The sequence below is a fragment of the Geotrypetes seraphini genome, chromosome 8 (assembly GCF_902459505.1).
Source record: "Geotrypetes seraphini chromosome 8, aGeoSer1.1, whole genome shotgun sequence".
Classification (NCBI taxonomy): Eukaryota; Metazoa; Chordata; class Amphibia; order Gymnophiona; family Dermophiidae; genus Geotrypetes; species Geotrypetes seraphini.
In genome coordinates, this window is record NC_047091.1 from 159,725,251 (window position 1) to 159,741,284 (window position 16,034).

Below are 16,034 nucleotides of genomic sequence, written 5' to 3' on the forward strand. Positions count from 1 at the left end.
TGTTTTGGTTCACATTTGACAGCGGAAAACCAGAACATCTGTAGAACGAGGGACTTGGTAAAGTCAGGATCATCTGTTTTGGTTCACATTTGACAGCGGAAAACCAGAACATCTGTAGAACGAGGGACTTGGTAAAGTCAGGATCATCTGTTTTGGTTCACATTTGACAGCGGAAAACCAGAACATCTGTAGAACGAGGGACTTGGTAAAGTCAGGATCATCTGTTTTGGTTCACATTTGACAGCGGAAAACCAGAACATCTGTAGAACGAGGGACTTGGTAAAGTCAGGATCATCTGTTTTGGTTCACATTTGACAGCGGAAAACCAGAACATCTGTAGAACGAGGGACTTGGTAAAGTCAGGATCATCCGTTTTGGTTCACATTTGACCGTTGAAAACCAGAACATCTGTAGAACGAGAGACTTGGCAAAAGTCAGGATCATCTTTTTTGTGCATGCCTGCGGTGCTTTTTTATTATCAGGTTTAGAGGGCAGTTCTATAACATTGTATCTATAGTTAGGCACTTAGAGGACACGTATGCTGTAAAGGAAAATAATTACTCCTTAAATGACAGAAGATGTAATATTATATTTTCACGTCCTCAGTGGAGTTGGCAGGTTCTGCATCCCAGACAGATTGCCACAAAGGGCACTGCTCAACTCACTGTTCAAACCTTATATTTCAATCCTAGACACAACCCTAATTTTAAATGAGATCAGTTATCAATGTCTGTGTCTAAGATCCAGGTGCAGCTATGGACAGCTTCTGATCATGTAATAAATAGGGTTGTGGGTTATCTCTCCTCGAACCCCGCTAGAAAGGCAGTTATGAACTGTCCCATAGGAGCCAGCTCTGTGGGTGCAGTGGATGATTGAGCAGCCCCAGTATTGAGCAAACATCTTGATTATGTCTAGGGAGGGGTCATTAATGTTGAATTTAGCACCCCCCATTGTTTTGAAAAATTAACTCCTATAAATAAAAGCCAAGAGGATTAAGCCATCTGCTTGAAAAAATAGACAGATGAGAAGCTAATGTCCTATATGCAGAACAACCCAAAGACTTCTCAGGTGCAGGATTTTCAGTGGTGAACGAAATCCCCGCGAATATCGGGGGAGTACTGTATATCAAGTGGTCAAGACTGAAATTAACGCATTTTCAGGATCTGAAGAGCATTTCAGCCAACTGTTTGAGGGCCACAATAGAAAGTCCATGCATTGGAGACCACTGGGCTAGGCCATGTATACAGTATCGATGTAATTGTAATTTTTCACATTCTAGACCTAATTTATCTGGTCTTATCTTTCTGCAATCCGCTTCGAACTTGTAGTGGTATAAGTGGAATATAAGAACATAACATAAGAATTGGATAAAGTACAGAGGTGAAGATCTTTAGTAATTCTGAGCCTTTGTACAAGGAAGCATTTTAGCAAATTGGTTCTCACATCTCTCCTGAGGGATCACCAGCCAATCCTCAGGACAACCCTAGTGAATATTCATGAGAAAGATTTACATATAATGGAGGCATTAGGCCTGCAAATCTCTTTTATCAATATTCACATGGAATATCCTGAAAACCTGACTGTCAGGTTTGAGAACCACTGCACTAATATACTTCCTTGCACAAATGCTCAGAATTACTAGATATCTTCACATCAATCTTTGCACCGGGTCTGTCAGCAGTTCACAGATGTCTATCGAAAAACATCACTCGCCTACCCAAAATGGGAAAAGAGAATACGAGTAATTGCCAGTCCCCGCAGTAAAATATCTGCCTCCCTTCCCACCCCTCCCAGTCAGCAGCCCTCCTCATGATCATATGTCCAGCAGCCCCCTCTCGTGATCGCAGGTGCAGCAGCATCCCCCCCTTGTGAGTCCAGCAGCCCCCACTCCCTCCCTATTGCAGGTCCAACCATCCCCCATCCTTGCACCCTCCCTCCCTCCCGATGGTGGGAGGCAAAAAAAACCCCAACAAACCTGAGATTCTCCTGAGTTGGCCCTTTCACGTCTCCCGGGACAGGCCTACCAGCCTGTTAGAAGATTCCTGCATGCAGGGCTGCTCCGACCAGAACCTTCTTGCCGCTGAGGGACGTGCAGGACCTGCAGGGAGGAAGAGAGAGAAGGAAAGGGAAAGAGAAAAACTGAACCAAGGGGGTGAAGTAAGAATGGCTGAAATATTAAACATAGCAGAGGGAGAGAGGAAAGAGAGAGTGTGAGAGACACCTTGATGTAAGGGAGTAAAGAGGGGAGATAATGGACACAGGGAGATATACAAAAAGAAGGGAGATGGTGGGCATGGATGGGAACATAGGAACAGGGACAAAAAGGGGAATGCTTCATCTGCATGGGGGTGGCATATGGACACAGAGGGGTAATGCTAGACATGGGAGGGTATATGGACACAGAGAGAAGATGGCTAGACATGCAGGAGAATAAGAGCACAGAAGGAAGATTCTGAACAGGGGGGATATGGAGGAGTGATACTGTACACAGTAGGAGGGGATCATAGAATAGTGAGATGATGAAGGCAGGGAGATGGGCACAGGGGAAATACTAGTAAGGGAAGTATAGGAGACAGAGAAGCAAGATGCTTGCTAATCATGGGAGAAAAACATACAGAGATGTAAGATAAATGGTGTGCATGGAGAAAGAAGACATGTCAAATGGTCAGGAGACACTGGCAAGTGATTTAAGGGTAGACAGATGGAAACAGGAACCAGAGCCTGAGATCAATGTGATGTGAAGAATAAAATGACTAGGCAACAAAAGGTAGAAAAAAATCTATTTTCTGTTTTGTGATTAGAAGATATCAGATTTGAAATATGTATCCTGCTAGAACTGATGTTAGACATAACTGGGGACTGTAAAGCCCAGGCTGTGCTTCTTTAGCTTCCAGCTGGCTTAGGGCTCTCTCTAGTTGCTCTCCCCTAACACTATTCCTGCTATGTGTGACTGAAGTATTTTGTTAGCATGATTTTTCTATGTAGCATTCTGTAGTAATTTGACTTTGGTTTTCTCAATAGTGGAGGTGATATTTGTGAGGGGGAGGAGAGGGGAGACAGGAGTTTTGTTGATCCTTGCTCTGTATTATTTGTGATTTATAAAATGACACTTGTACAGAATATTGTTTCTTTTTATACTTTAATAAAATAAGTTCAGTATAAAACTATTTGAGGCTTGTGAGGATGGGATCAGATGGTTTGCAGGGAAGGGGGCTGAGCGCGCAGAGATGGGGGCACATTTTTTCCCCGTGTCATTCTCTATTTTAGATATATGCAATGGTATATAAATAAATAGTTACTCACCTAACTTTAGGCGCAAATAGGGTTACCAGATTTGCTCATGCAAAAAAGACATGTGGCCTCGTCCCGTTCGCCTTCAGCCTCGTCCCCACACAGCCCTCATTTCTTCTTCACAGGCTGCGTCTGGAGAGCCTCCAGCCATGTGTGGATGCGACACCATGATGTCACATGCATGCACGCATACATGTGATGTCATCACATCATCTCCATGCATGCTCGGTAGCTCTCCAGACGCGGTCCTGAACTCGGGGCCCGGACAAACTGTCATGTTTTGGAAGTCCTTCTGGGCACCTGGACAGTCCTCTAAAAAGAGGACATGTCCAAGTTTTCCCGGACATCTGGTAACCCTAGGCGCAAGCACCTACATTAGTGCCTAACTGCTGACAGGTGTGTAACTAATAGTGTTCTAGAACCTGTACATATAAGTGCTAGGCTCACCCCTGACCTACCCTGCCCATGCCCCTCGCTCCCTTGGCGTTATGCGCAGTGTGTAGAACTCTGGCAAAGGGCAGTTACACAAGTAACTGCAAATTGGTGTCAATTGGCACTAATTAACACTAATCATAACAATCATTGGTTAACGGCAATTAGCTCATTTAAGAATTATGCTCAGAACTGACAGTTTTCTATAAACTTACACATGCTCCCCCAGTTCTATATACTGAACCCAAAGATGCGCGCATTGCAGATTTGCACGTGCAACTTAATTGCTTAACAAATCAATCAGCGCCTATGATTTCCAATTAACAAGCAATTATTGACACTACTCATGCGCAGAATAAAGGCAAACCCCCCCTCCAAAAAACAAAAAATCGAGCTGCAAGTAACCCCCCACCCGACAGCGGGAGAGATGTCCAATCTCTCATGCTGCTAAGAAACACCCACCAGAAGTGGGAGAGATACCCAATCTCTCCCGCCGCCAACTGACACTCCCACCCCTCCCAGTAATGGGAGATATGCTCAGTCTTTTCCGCCATCAACTGACACACTTTTCCGGCAATGAGAGAGATGCTTAATCTCTCTTGCCGCCAACCGACACCTCCCCCCCCCCCCCGGCAGTGGGAGAGATGCCCATGCTCTCCCACCGCCACGCAACACCTCTGATGACCCCTGCACTCTCCCCTTTACCTTCCTTTCAGATGGCTGGCCAGAGGGATTCCTACTTCCTCCTGCCAGCTGGCTCACCTCTTCAAAATGGTAGGCCATCCCCTCCCTAGTGCATCATGGGATGCACCGTGAAGGGACCTGAGGATCTGATTGGCCCAGATTGTTTAAGGACCCTCCTATGGGTGGGGCCTTATGCATCTGGGCCAATCAGAGCCTTAGGCCGCTCCCCAGATGCAGGATGCTCAAAAAGCGTGCTTTTACTATTTCCACAAAAAAAATTATATAGACAATTTATGATTCTTCCTGTAAATTTTTATTTTTTTCATTAGCCACAGTCAAAACACACACCACAAGATGCATTTTTAATAGTGCTGTCACTGTACCGGCACCTCCGGACAAGTCGCTGATTTTTGTTGCCAAAAGCCGACACCAGAAGAATGATTGGGCGATTTTTAAAAATCCACCGGAGTGCTCATTTCGATATATAAGAGCCCATTTGCATGCCAGTGTCGGAGACTGCTAGAAAGCTTGCTAAAGACCGCGTAAGCCATTTTGATAATACGCCGCTAAAATGCACACATGCTAAACTATCTGCAACCAGTTTTTGCAACCACGTTTAAAGTTTTGAGAATCTGGTCCAGAATGAGTCGCCTGCACAGTTGCTGTTGCACATATAGCATCGCATTAGTCCTGTCGGAGAGCATCAGGACCATCGTTAAGGCAGGATCCACACAGTGTTCTCAGTAGTAGTGATGACGTTGCATCGTCTGGGTTTTTGTCTAGATCCTGTTCCTTTGCTTGAAGCAGCCCGGGGTTTAGAAGACCGAATCCGTCAGCTTCAGTGCATCGATCCCGAGAACAAAGCAGGGAAGGAATTTGGTCGTCACTGGAAGAAACATTCAGAACTCAGCACCACAGGTACATTTATGCACCATGTAAATGTTCAAAATATTGCATATAAGTGTACAGTACTCCCCTGATATTCGCGGGGGTTCCATTCCAGGAACCCCCGCGAATCTTGAAAAACCGCGAATATGGTTTTTCATGGGGGAGACTGGAGACGGCAGCAGTAGATGCAGGAGAAGCAGCCGGAGCGCTGGCAAGTGCAGGAAATCACTCACTGTATGTTCCGACCGCCTCTTCCTGCACTAAGTCGGGCCTTTTCCAATCAGGAGCTGTGTGTCAAATGCTACCACTCCCCCTGCTGGATACTCCCTCACAGTGTCAGAGCCACCTTAATTTCCATAGCCCCTCCTAAGGGGGAAGTGACACAGGAGAGGTGGAGCCAGGAAAGGAGCTGCCAGGAAGTATAAAAGTCAGGGCCAAAGTTAAGTTAAGGAGGCTTAGGGAAAGATGTGATCCCCAGCGCATAAGCCTTGATGATGTGCTTTTAGATACTCTGCATGACTGAGACCTACCCCCAACCCTCACTCACGCTATCACAGGGGTCATCATCTATAGGGTTATCATATATTTCTCCCGAACACATGACCCCACCCTGTTATGCCTCAGCCGTACCTAGTTCTGCCTCCAGCCCCGCCCTGTTCCACCTCCAGCCCCGCCCCCACAAAGCTTCCTCTCTTCTTCTGAACAAACTCCAGCCTTGTCTGGAGGGCCTGGAGCATGCACGGATGTGTGTGGCGTCGTACGCGCATGCTCAGAGATCCTCCAGATGCAAGTAAGGCTATTCTTATGTTCAAATGCCGGGTTTTGGAACGTCCGTCCGGGAGCCCAGTCAGTCCTCTAAAAAGAGGACATGTCCAGGTTTTCCTGGACGTCTGGTAACCGGTGTGGGAGGTGGATTCTGGTTGATCCCATGGTCCCTTTATGGTCAGGACCGGGAGTGTCAGGCTGTGGCTTTGAGGCCTGATGCTCCGGGACAGGTGGCATAATGCTGCATGTGAAGTGGTCCACGAGCAAAGACATTTATTTACCATGAAAGTCAGCAAGCTGTGGTACCGAGATACCTTCTGGTATGTATAATTTCTACAGCGCTACTAGATGCTATTTCTGCAGGTACTTCCTCTGTCCCTAATGGGCTCACAATCAAAGGTGGGTTTTTTGTACCTGGAGCAATGGAGGGTTAAGGGACTTGCCCAAGGTCACAAGTTGGAATGAATCCCATGTAAATGGGATGAAATTAAGTGTGGAGGGTAGAATGTCGACTATGCATGCTAGAATCGGAGCATCATTGAGATCCGTGGCTGGTGTAGAACTCTGGAATGACTTGCCTGGTATCCTGCAGTTTTGTATTAGGAGGATGAATTTTAAGAAAATGCTGAAAACTCAATTTTTGCCAATGCCTTTTTATGCTAAGGTATATTTCAGTTGATAATTGCCTTTTAGAATTTTTCTGACATCAATCTATGATTTAAAGCTTGCTTGTATTTCTGAATTGATTGAATTTGCGCTCTATCTCTATCATAACAGGGACGATTAACAGAGTTGTTTAGACATGTCTATATTATTTGTGATAATCGGAGGGAAACAAGATTTTATGTATGTGATATGGAAACTGCATAGTTGTATGTGGTATTATAAGAACATAAGATTTGCCCCTGCTGGGTCAGACCAGTGGTCCATCACGCCCAGCAGTCCGCTCCCGCAGCGGCCTTTAGGTCAAAGGCCAGTGCCCTAACTGAGACTAGCCTCACCTGGGTACGTTCTGGTTCAGCAGGAACTTTTCTAACCTTGTCTTAAATCCCTGGAGGGTGTTTTCCCCTATAACAGCGTTCCAGTTTTCTACAACTCTCTGGGGGTTCATAGACAAAATTGCGCGAGACAACGGCGCGCTGACAACTGAGAGCAGACAACTGAGCGCAAGGTTGACGGCACGCCGAAGAAAAGCACTATTTTAAAGGGTTCCGACGGGGGGGGTGTTGGTGGGGAACCCCCCTATTTTACTTAACAGACATCGCGCTGGCGTTGTGGGGGTTTGGGGGGTTGTAACCCCCCTCATTATACTTGAAACCAAACTTTTTGCCTGTTTTTTAGGGAAAAAGTTCAGTTTTAAGTATAATGTGGGGGGTTACAACCCCCCAAACCCCCCACAACGCCAGCGCAATGTCTGTTAAGTAAAGGGGGGGTTCCCCCCCACACCCCCCGTCAGAGCCCTTTAAAATAGTGCTTTTCTTCGGCGCGCCATCAACCTTGCGCTCAGTTATCTGCGCTCAGTTGTCGGCGTGCCGTTGTCTCGCGCAATTTAGTCCCGTCACCCTCTCTGGGTGAAGAAAATCTTCCTTACGTTTGTATGGAATCTTTTCCCTTCTAATTTCCCCAGGACCTCAGCTCACTGCATTAACCGTTATGCTATACTCTTCCACTCTTTATCTAACTTCAGTATGCTGACATGGTAAATCAAGGGATGGTACACCTTGCCACACCTTAATAACAACCCCCCCCCAAAAAAAAAAAAAAAAAATCAAGCAGAAAATAACACGACGTTTTGTGGGGAGTTTTTTCATGTGCCAATAATAGTGCATTCTATGCCAAGAAGGCACAGTATTTCAGAAAGAGGATAAACTAAACTAAACTAAAGCTTAACTTTATATACCGGGTCATCATTCTGAGAAAGCTCGATTCGGTTTACAGCAATTAAATAGAGATGAATAAAAAAATTTACAATGATTAAATAAAAACTAGAGAAGTTACTAGCAAAGTTTCAAAGAGATTAGTTTCCAAAATGTTTGTCGAATAGAAAAGATTTTAGAGATTTATGGAAGGATTGGAACAAACTAATACTCCTTAGAATTAAGGGGAGTTCATTCCAGAGTTGAAAAGATTTGAAGGCCAGAGATTGACTGAAGATCTTAACTCCTTTAATTCCTTTTCTAGAAGGAAGGGAGAGTTTGAATTGTTGGATGCCGCTTGCAAAGGAAAATCTGGAAGCATTCCATAATAGGGGAATGAGGGGAATAAAAATGCCATGTAGAATTTTGAAAGAGATGCAAGCACATTTGAATTGAATTCAAAGATAAACCGGGAGCCAATGAAGACTCTGGAGCAAAGGGGTCACATGGTCAAATTTGCTTTTTCCAAAGATCAGCTTTGCGGCAGTATTCTGGATTAATTGTAATCTTTGGAGATAGATCTTTGTGATGCCAAGATAGATAGCGTTGCAGTAATCTAGTCGAGATAGTATGATTGATTGTACACTATTAGGAAAGCACTCTGTTTCTCTTTTATTGTGATCTAATATTGTTTCTTTTTCCCCCTCACCATTCTTGGAATTTTGTTATATCTTTTTTTTTTTTTGTTATCTTAATAATTGCTTGACACGACACAAAACGTTTTCTGGCCGCTCATCCCTACAAAACATGACAACAGCAGCCTGTGCCAATTCCTCCCCCCCCCCCCCCGCTCTGGGCAGCACATTTCCTCCACTCCTGCTTGCCTTCCAAATCAAATGCACCCACTCCCCAGCCTTCTTAGATAAATGTCTCATCCCCTATGCCAGCCCTCGGGGCCCTCAGATCCACAAACCAACATTGGCTGACCATCCCGCCAGTTAAAGAGTTCTTCTAACACTCGCAACACTTATCTTCTCTGTCGCCGCCCCAACCCTCTGGAATTCGCTCCCTCCCGACATTCGATCGGAAGAATCCCTTGACAAATTCAAGAGCAATCTCAAAACATTCCTGTTCAAGGAAGCTTATCCAATATGAGAAGTTCTTTCCTCCCCTCAACACCACATAAGATCAAAGGTGAAAGAGAACCGCTTTTAAGAAGTGACTCCCACCTCTTGTCTCCTCCTTCCCCGTTCTTCCCTCCCTTTAAAAAAAAATTTTTTTTACCTCAATATATTTTTGACTTCCCTAACCCTAGCTTCTTCTGTATGAAGTCTGTCTGTGCCTCATCTTCCACTCATGTCTTAATTAAGTAATGCCCCCTTTTTTTTAGAACTGTACCCTAATTTTAATGTTATTTATAATATTATAAACCGACCAGATACTTGTTGATGATCGGTATGTCAAATAATGAATAAACTTGGAAACTTCTCACCGCCTCTCTCTGGCTGCAGCCTGCAGGGGCATTGCATTTTGGGGGGTGATGATGACAGCATAAAAACCAACGGGCAAATTTTCTGAGGTACACATGTAAATACCATTCTATGCTTTGAAGAAGGCCCAGAACATACCTTGCTTAAAACTCTGGATATTACAGCTTATAACAATGAGTTACGCCTGTTCTAACAATTTCTATTTATGTGTGTGCATGCTTAATTTACAAAGAAAAATATACTTTTTATAAATGTAAAAAGTGCCTCTTCTACAATTATCCTCAGTGTCTCCAAAGTGGCATTATCTGTGTTAGTGTGTTTGATTGTGTACATATATAGATGGACTTAAATTCAATTTAAAAAATAAAATCTCATGCACCATCAGCCGACCAGATTCCAGACTCCCATCCGTTCACTGTTTTCTTCCCAACTGTTAAGGGAAGTTTTCTCAGCATACGAAACAGCCTGCTCATTTGATAGCTGTTGGATAGAATTCTCAGCAGGGAGGCTCCGCTTTTCTGCCATAGCAGGAGCAGGTTTTTTTTTTTCTGCCGTAGCAGGAGTTTAATTGCAGCCGTATTGAGTGGCAAGTACATTGGCATGGACTTTGAAAAGCTCCCATTTCTCGTTCATGCTCATTCCAACCACGAGAAGCCAGAAGAGGTACACAATAAGGCCGCGAGCCGCAGTAGCAAAAGTCAGGAAGCTACCACATTTTACAGTCTGCAGGCTGTGCTCCAAATTTCACACCCTGCTGTGATTTTCTAACACAATTGAACGATGGAGCCTGCAAAACGTATTAACTCTATAGCATAACTTCTGAAAATCAATTTTTACCCCTTGCGACTGATCTTTAGTCTTGGAAGGAGTAGCTACTTTTTCAGTGTGTCCTGCTGCTTATGTGAATTTTTTTTACACCCACAGAGCAAAGAGAGAGAACGTCCCCAGCTGGGATTACAGTGTTAGAGGAATCCCGGCACTCTACCATTAGCAGCAAAGCACTTTCCACAGAGAACTTGCAACAGAGAAATGAGGCAGAGAAAGAAAAGTACGTGAGTAGTGGGTATTGTGATTTTATGAGCGGGTGGCAGATATGGGCTGTATTTTCTCCTTTCCCTGCCGCAGCATCCCACTATATTATTCTATGTGATGAAAAGGGTTTGAAATGACCGATTCAAACGAGCAGTACAAAATAAAAACAAGACAGCTCTTTCACCAGAAAATAAAACACTGTATACGGCATCAGCAATTTCTGTTAAATGCCAGCCATGGCTTTTAAACATAGACCCCAGAATTCAGCATCAGCTTATACACGGATGTCTGCACTGAATATCCAGGTGTGGTGATGACTCTCGCTAATATCCGGACAATGGTCGTACCCTGTCCCGTTATCTGGAGATGAACCTGGAGAATATATGTCAGCAAATTTACTTGCCTAAGTTATCTGGGTACTGGCACTGATATGATTGGTCTCCAAATAAATTCCAGCTCGGCTAAAGCTCCACCCCCTTGCTGTCCCTATGCTCTCTGGACAATGCCAGGGTGATCTCTGGGTGATTTTTAGCGGCAGTATTTGGATAATGCTGTAGAAAATCTGTGGCTGACCCCAGTCAGCAGGACTTGTCCAGGTAACACATGCTACTTAGATAAGTCCTTTTAATCGTCAGGGTAATAAGCCAAGTATATGATTTGTCAGTATTAACAGTATCGGATTATCCAGCAGGGTGGAGAAATCAGAATGACTAGGAAGAAAGTGGCCCACATATCCTCTCTATCTCTCCTGCAGATGGCCAGTATCTCCCCTTCTCCCTAATTTTCTTGTAGGTGCTCAGCATCTCTGCTTCCCCTCCCTGCCTTTCCTGCAAGTGTTATCTCCAGTATCTCCCCTTCTCCTCCTTACAGAAACCAGCTGGGACCTCTGTGCTGTTAGTCTCTTTGGAGAAAGAGTAAGTCGTTCCACACAGCACAGTGAAAGAGTCTCCCTCTCACCCCACGTGTCATAGGATAGTAGGAGGTGAAAGAAGCCAGGTGACATTTATGAGCAGGGCTGGTTTAAGGGGCTGTGGTACCCCCTCCCCCACTTGTCTGCAACAGTACCCTTTCCACCCTGCCCCCTCCACCCCCCACATCACAATTACTCGCTCGGTTACAGTGGTGACAGCATGTCACTTGATTCTCCACTGTTTTCGCCACTGGCCATGCCCAAAGATTAGGGGGTGACACGTCAAATGAGCACAGGACAAAAGCGCTCCGACAAAGCCGCGCCAACAAGTGCGTGCAGGGACAACTGAGTAAAGGCCAAAATTGCTAAGGACAAGTGCGCACAGACTGGACAATTGCGGCGGTGGATACTTTTTTGTCTTTTTGAGGGTTACAAAGTAACCCTCTTTTATGAGGGGGTGGGGGAACCCCCCACTACACTTTAATTATTCACTTGTTAGGCTACGGTTTATATAATTATCGGAACCCTATTCATGATATTAACCTTACCCTAACACAAAGCCCAAGGTATGGGGCCTGAGGAGTCTGACGGCCGCAAGCCTGTGCTCATTTGTCGGTGTAAGAGACGGGGGTTTGTATTCTCCTGCATGCACTTCTCTCTGCGCTCAATTGTCGGTGCACCAAGATAGGGTTACCAGATTTTTGTATGGAGAAACCCAGACACATGGCCCTGCCCCTAGCCTTGCCTCGTTCCACCTCCAGCCCCACCCTGTTCCGCCTCTAACCCCACCCCCGCAAAGCCTCATCTTTTGTTTTTCGATCTCCCTGGATGGTCTCTGAGCATGTGCGGATGAGTGTGACGTCATCTGCGCGTGCTCAGAGGCCCTTCAGACGTAGCCGGGAGGTTGAGGTTTTCCAAAACCCAGACAAAACTTATCAGCTTTTTGAAAAGTCCATCCGGGCACCCAGATAGTCCTCTAAAAAGAGGACGTCTGGGTTTTTCCAGACGTCTGGTAATCCTACCGAAAGAAGCACCTGTTCTCGCAGCTAAACCTGTGGCAGTGCTCGTGACCATACAGAAGAAAAAAAAAAAGAGCACAACAGGTAGTGCAAAACAGTGAGGCAGTGATCCAGTGAGGCAGGCCTTTGACACCTTCCAGCTTTAGTAACACTATGCTAGTGCCACACCTGGCTCTTGCCTTGAGCCGTCCCTGATTCTGAGGGTCCAGCAAGTCAAACTCTCTACTTAAAATCGCTGGAGTAACTTCTGAAAATTGGGCAAAATTCTACTCATGCTGAAATTACCAGCTTTGCGCAGGGACACCAGACAGAAAATCACAAGGCCTGACTGCTCACCTTTTTTTTTTTTTTTTTTGGCTCCAGTCTTGTCTGGATCAACTTTCACTTCCCACACAGTGTTAGAAAATGTAACAATTTATATATTTATTTCACCGTAGGGGGCTACAAGAAGCGCAGCTCACGCTGGCGGTTAGACTGGGAGAAGCAGAAGAAAAGATCAAAGTCCTGCATTCAGGTATTTAAAAAAAAAAAAAGAAGCCAGTGTTGCAGGTTTGCTTTGTCTATTCCAGTTAGTTGAGATGACTTAGACGTGTCCCCGATCCTGTAAAATAATAGACCACTTTCATACCGCGTCCCTTGCTAGGTCACAGTTGCAGCTAATAACTGGCCAATACCTTCGCCCAGACATGGACAACTCTGGTCCTCGGGGGCTGTAATCCAGTCATGTTTTCAGGATTTCCCCAATGAATATGCATGAGATCTCTTTGCATGCACTGCTTTCAATGCATAGTCATTGGGGAAATCCTGAAAACACGATTGGATTCCGGCCCTCGAGGACCGGAGGTGCCCATGTCTGCCTTAGCCTGTGGGCCGAGAAGAAGGGCCGTGGAGTCACATTGCACCCATCTTCTCCAAGCAGGTAAGCCTTCGTGAAGGTCCGGGGCGCTGTCGCCAGCCCAAAGGGCAGTGCTGAAAACTGGTAATGCCACTCTAGGATATGAAACCGCAAAGAAAAACTTGTGGTGGGAGAGAAAAAATGGGAATGTGCATAGTACGCCTCCATGAGATCCAGAGAGGCCAGAAACTCTCCTGGGGCCACTGCTGCAATGATCGAACGCACGGTCTCCATTCAGAATCGGGGCATCTTGAGAGCCGCATTCACATGCTGAAGATCCAGGATGGGCCTCCAATCTTCTGAGCCTTTATTTGACATGATAAAGTATGTGGAGTAGTTGCCTGATCCCGAGAGCTTGGGAGGCACCGGCTCTATAGCTTGAATATCCAGCAAGCGCTGAATGGTGGCTTGAACCCAGAGAGCTTTGTCTGGGCGACCTCATGGAAAGGTCACGAACCAATCGGTCAGAGGTCGAGCAAATTCCAGCTTGTAACCCGACCGAATAATGTCCAAGACCTACTGGTAAAACATAAGGCACATCCAGGCGTGCATTTGTCGGCCTGGTGTCATTGAGCTTTTCTGGCCACTGGCAGAGACCAGGAGGTGGAAGGCTAGGTACGTCTGTAGCCAGTGTATCTGCATCAGGAGCCCTGGGAAAATCTCTTCGACATGGCTTTTGAATACGGTGTGGAATGCCGGGAGCCTCGAAAATTAGAATGATCAGAACCCCTAGAGGGTCTGGGTCGACTATTAAGGCAATGGTTCATCACAGAATCCATGAGATCATCCAGATCTTTGCCAAACAATAATTTGCCATTGGCGAACTCATAACATCCGGCAGGACGGAGTACGCTGACATCTTAGCCAGAACTCTCATGAGATCATACAAAGCATCCGCCATATAATCTGTCGCAGCCATCAGACTTTGAGGAGGGGGATCCACTGCCTCACTCTCCAGGGTGCGTAGTCAAGAGATACAGGCGTGTGCCACGAACAATGTCGCCGAAGCAGCCTTAATGCCCAAAGTAGCAGCCTCAGAAAGTACAAGCTGGACCTAGCTCTAGCAATCTTCAGAGAACCTTCCAGAGAGTCAAACTGCTCTGAAACCAGAACACTCATGTCAGGGTACCAGGGAAAGGTAGTTGACTGCGCGTACACATTACATAGCAAAGAAGAGGTGGACAGAGCCGGCTGAAGAACTAAGTTCAACTCCTGCAATGACTCAGAAATGAGATCTGGCAGACCCACAAACTTAAATAAGTGGAAAACCATAGAATCATCTACAGGATCTACAGTTCCCTGAAGAACACAGAATCCTTGGTCCCCCCACTCCATGAAATGCTGAACCTGCAAATAAGGGATCAGTAAGGGAGACATCAGCATCTGGGTCCCCCAGATCAGGTTTAGGCAGTGTAAAAGCTGTCTCAGGTGCAGGCAAGGACGTGACCAAAGGCACCATACCACTTAAGAGATACTGCAGATGGGGATTGAGACCTTTCAGGGGGAGAACATTGGGCCTGAAACTTCAACCATAAAAATTTCATGAATTTGGAGAAAGTATCCTGTTCTTGGGGCATAAAGTCACTCTTAGATGATTTGCACTTGCGTTTCTTGGGCTGCGGAGGATCCTCAGCCTGGCAGACAGGCGTATGAGCCGTGCCAAGCCCCGAAACCAACGATGGCTGCCCCACCATGCTGGTCGCCCCTTTGAGTGCTTATTGCAGTGGGGGAGAAATTTGGGCACCACGTCCCCCCTGGCCATTGCAAGTGATGGCAAGAACGCTCTAAAAGCACTAACTTTGCACAATCCTGGCTTGAAACCTCATGAAAAGAGACCAAGGACTCCATCCTAGCAATTTTCCAGGTCAAAAATGAAGTTTTGAGAACGCAGGGAGCTGAAGAAAAAAAAGATCGCTAAAAATCCAAGATGGCTGCCGGCACTAAATTCACAGCAAAATCGTGTTATTTTTTTACAGTTCCTGAACTTCAAAACCAGCAATTTTAGGATTTATGAGGAGAGGGAACAGAGGGAAACACTCAGAAACTTCTAAAACCCCACTTTTTAAACCTCCCCTGAATGATTAAACTCACTGCCACAATGCTGGAATGCTTCACAAATCTGATCTTCGGGCTGCCAGTCAGACTCCCATGTCTGACTCCACCTCCACCTCTGCAGACCACTGGATGCACACCTGGATGTGCAGAGGCATGATGACGCAGCTGGCCCCCTACAAAACACCGCCGAGCCTCCTAAGGGCACCTAACAGCCTGCGCTCAGCCTCTGCTTAACAGAAGGTGAGACCACTTCAGGGATGACCCTGAGCTCAGGAGAAAACTATGCAGGCTGGCTAGCAGGTACCCATGTGGTAGCTACAGACTAGAGTCTGTGAATATGCAAGCAGGCAGAGCTTTAAAATCGCTCCAAGCCCTGAACTACACAGAAAGGGGACAAAATTACATTGAATTAAAAATAAGAAAATGAGGAGAGAAGGAAAAACTGTACAGGGCACTAAACTGCACAGTGAAGTACACCAGAGGCAGAGTGAAAAATCCGGAGTGGATTCCTTCTGCAATCATGCAGCTAAAGGGAAATAACCCTACTGTTTAGAATGTCTCACCTATTGCACTGGAAAATACTGAGTGGCTTGGAAAGGGTAAATGTGAATCGCTTGTTTACTCTTTCCAAAAATGCTAGGATTAGGGGCATGCGACGAAGCTACTAAGTAGTAAATTTAAAACAAACTGGAGAAAATATTTCTTCACACACAACAT

General features: G+C 45.8%; 1 protein-coding gene across 9 annotated transcripts in view; it reads left to right on the plus strand.

The window, feature by feature from the left end:
• The window catches only part of CUX2 (cut like homeobox 2), a 552,659-nt gene that overhangs the window by 426,162 nt on the left and 110,463 nt on the right, over positions 1-16,034 (plus strand). For 5 of the 9 annotated variants that reach the window (XM_033955398.1, XM_033955392.1, XM_033955400.1 and 2 more), the window contains exons 5-8: positions 5,191-5,325; positions 10,331-10,458; positions 11,309-11,352; positions 12,805-12,881. In XM_033955398.1, the coding sequence (XP_033811289.1) occupies positions 5,191-5,325; positions 10,331-10,458; positions 11,309-11,352; positions 12,805-12,881 (384 nt within the window). Of the gene's footprint in view, positions 1-5,190; positions 5,326-10,330; positions 10,459-11,308; positions 11,353-11,374; positions 11,435-12,804; positions 12,882-16,034 lie in introns of those variants that run through there. The other 4 variants (XM_033955397.1, XM_033955393.1, XM_033955399.1 and 1 more) reach the window with 4 other exon arrangements.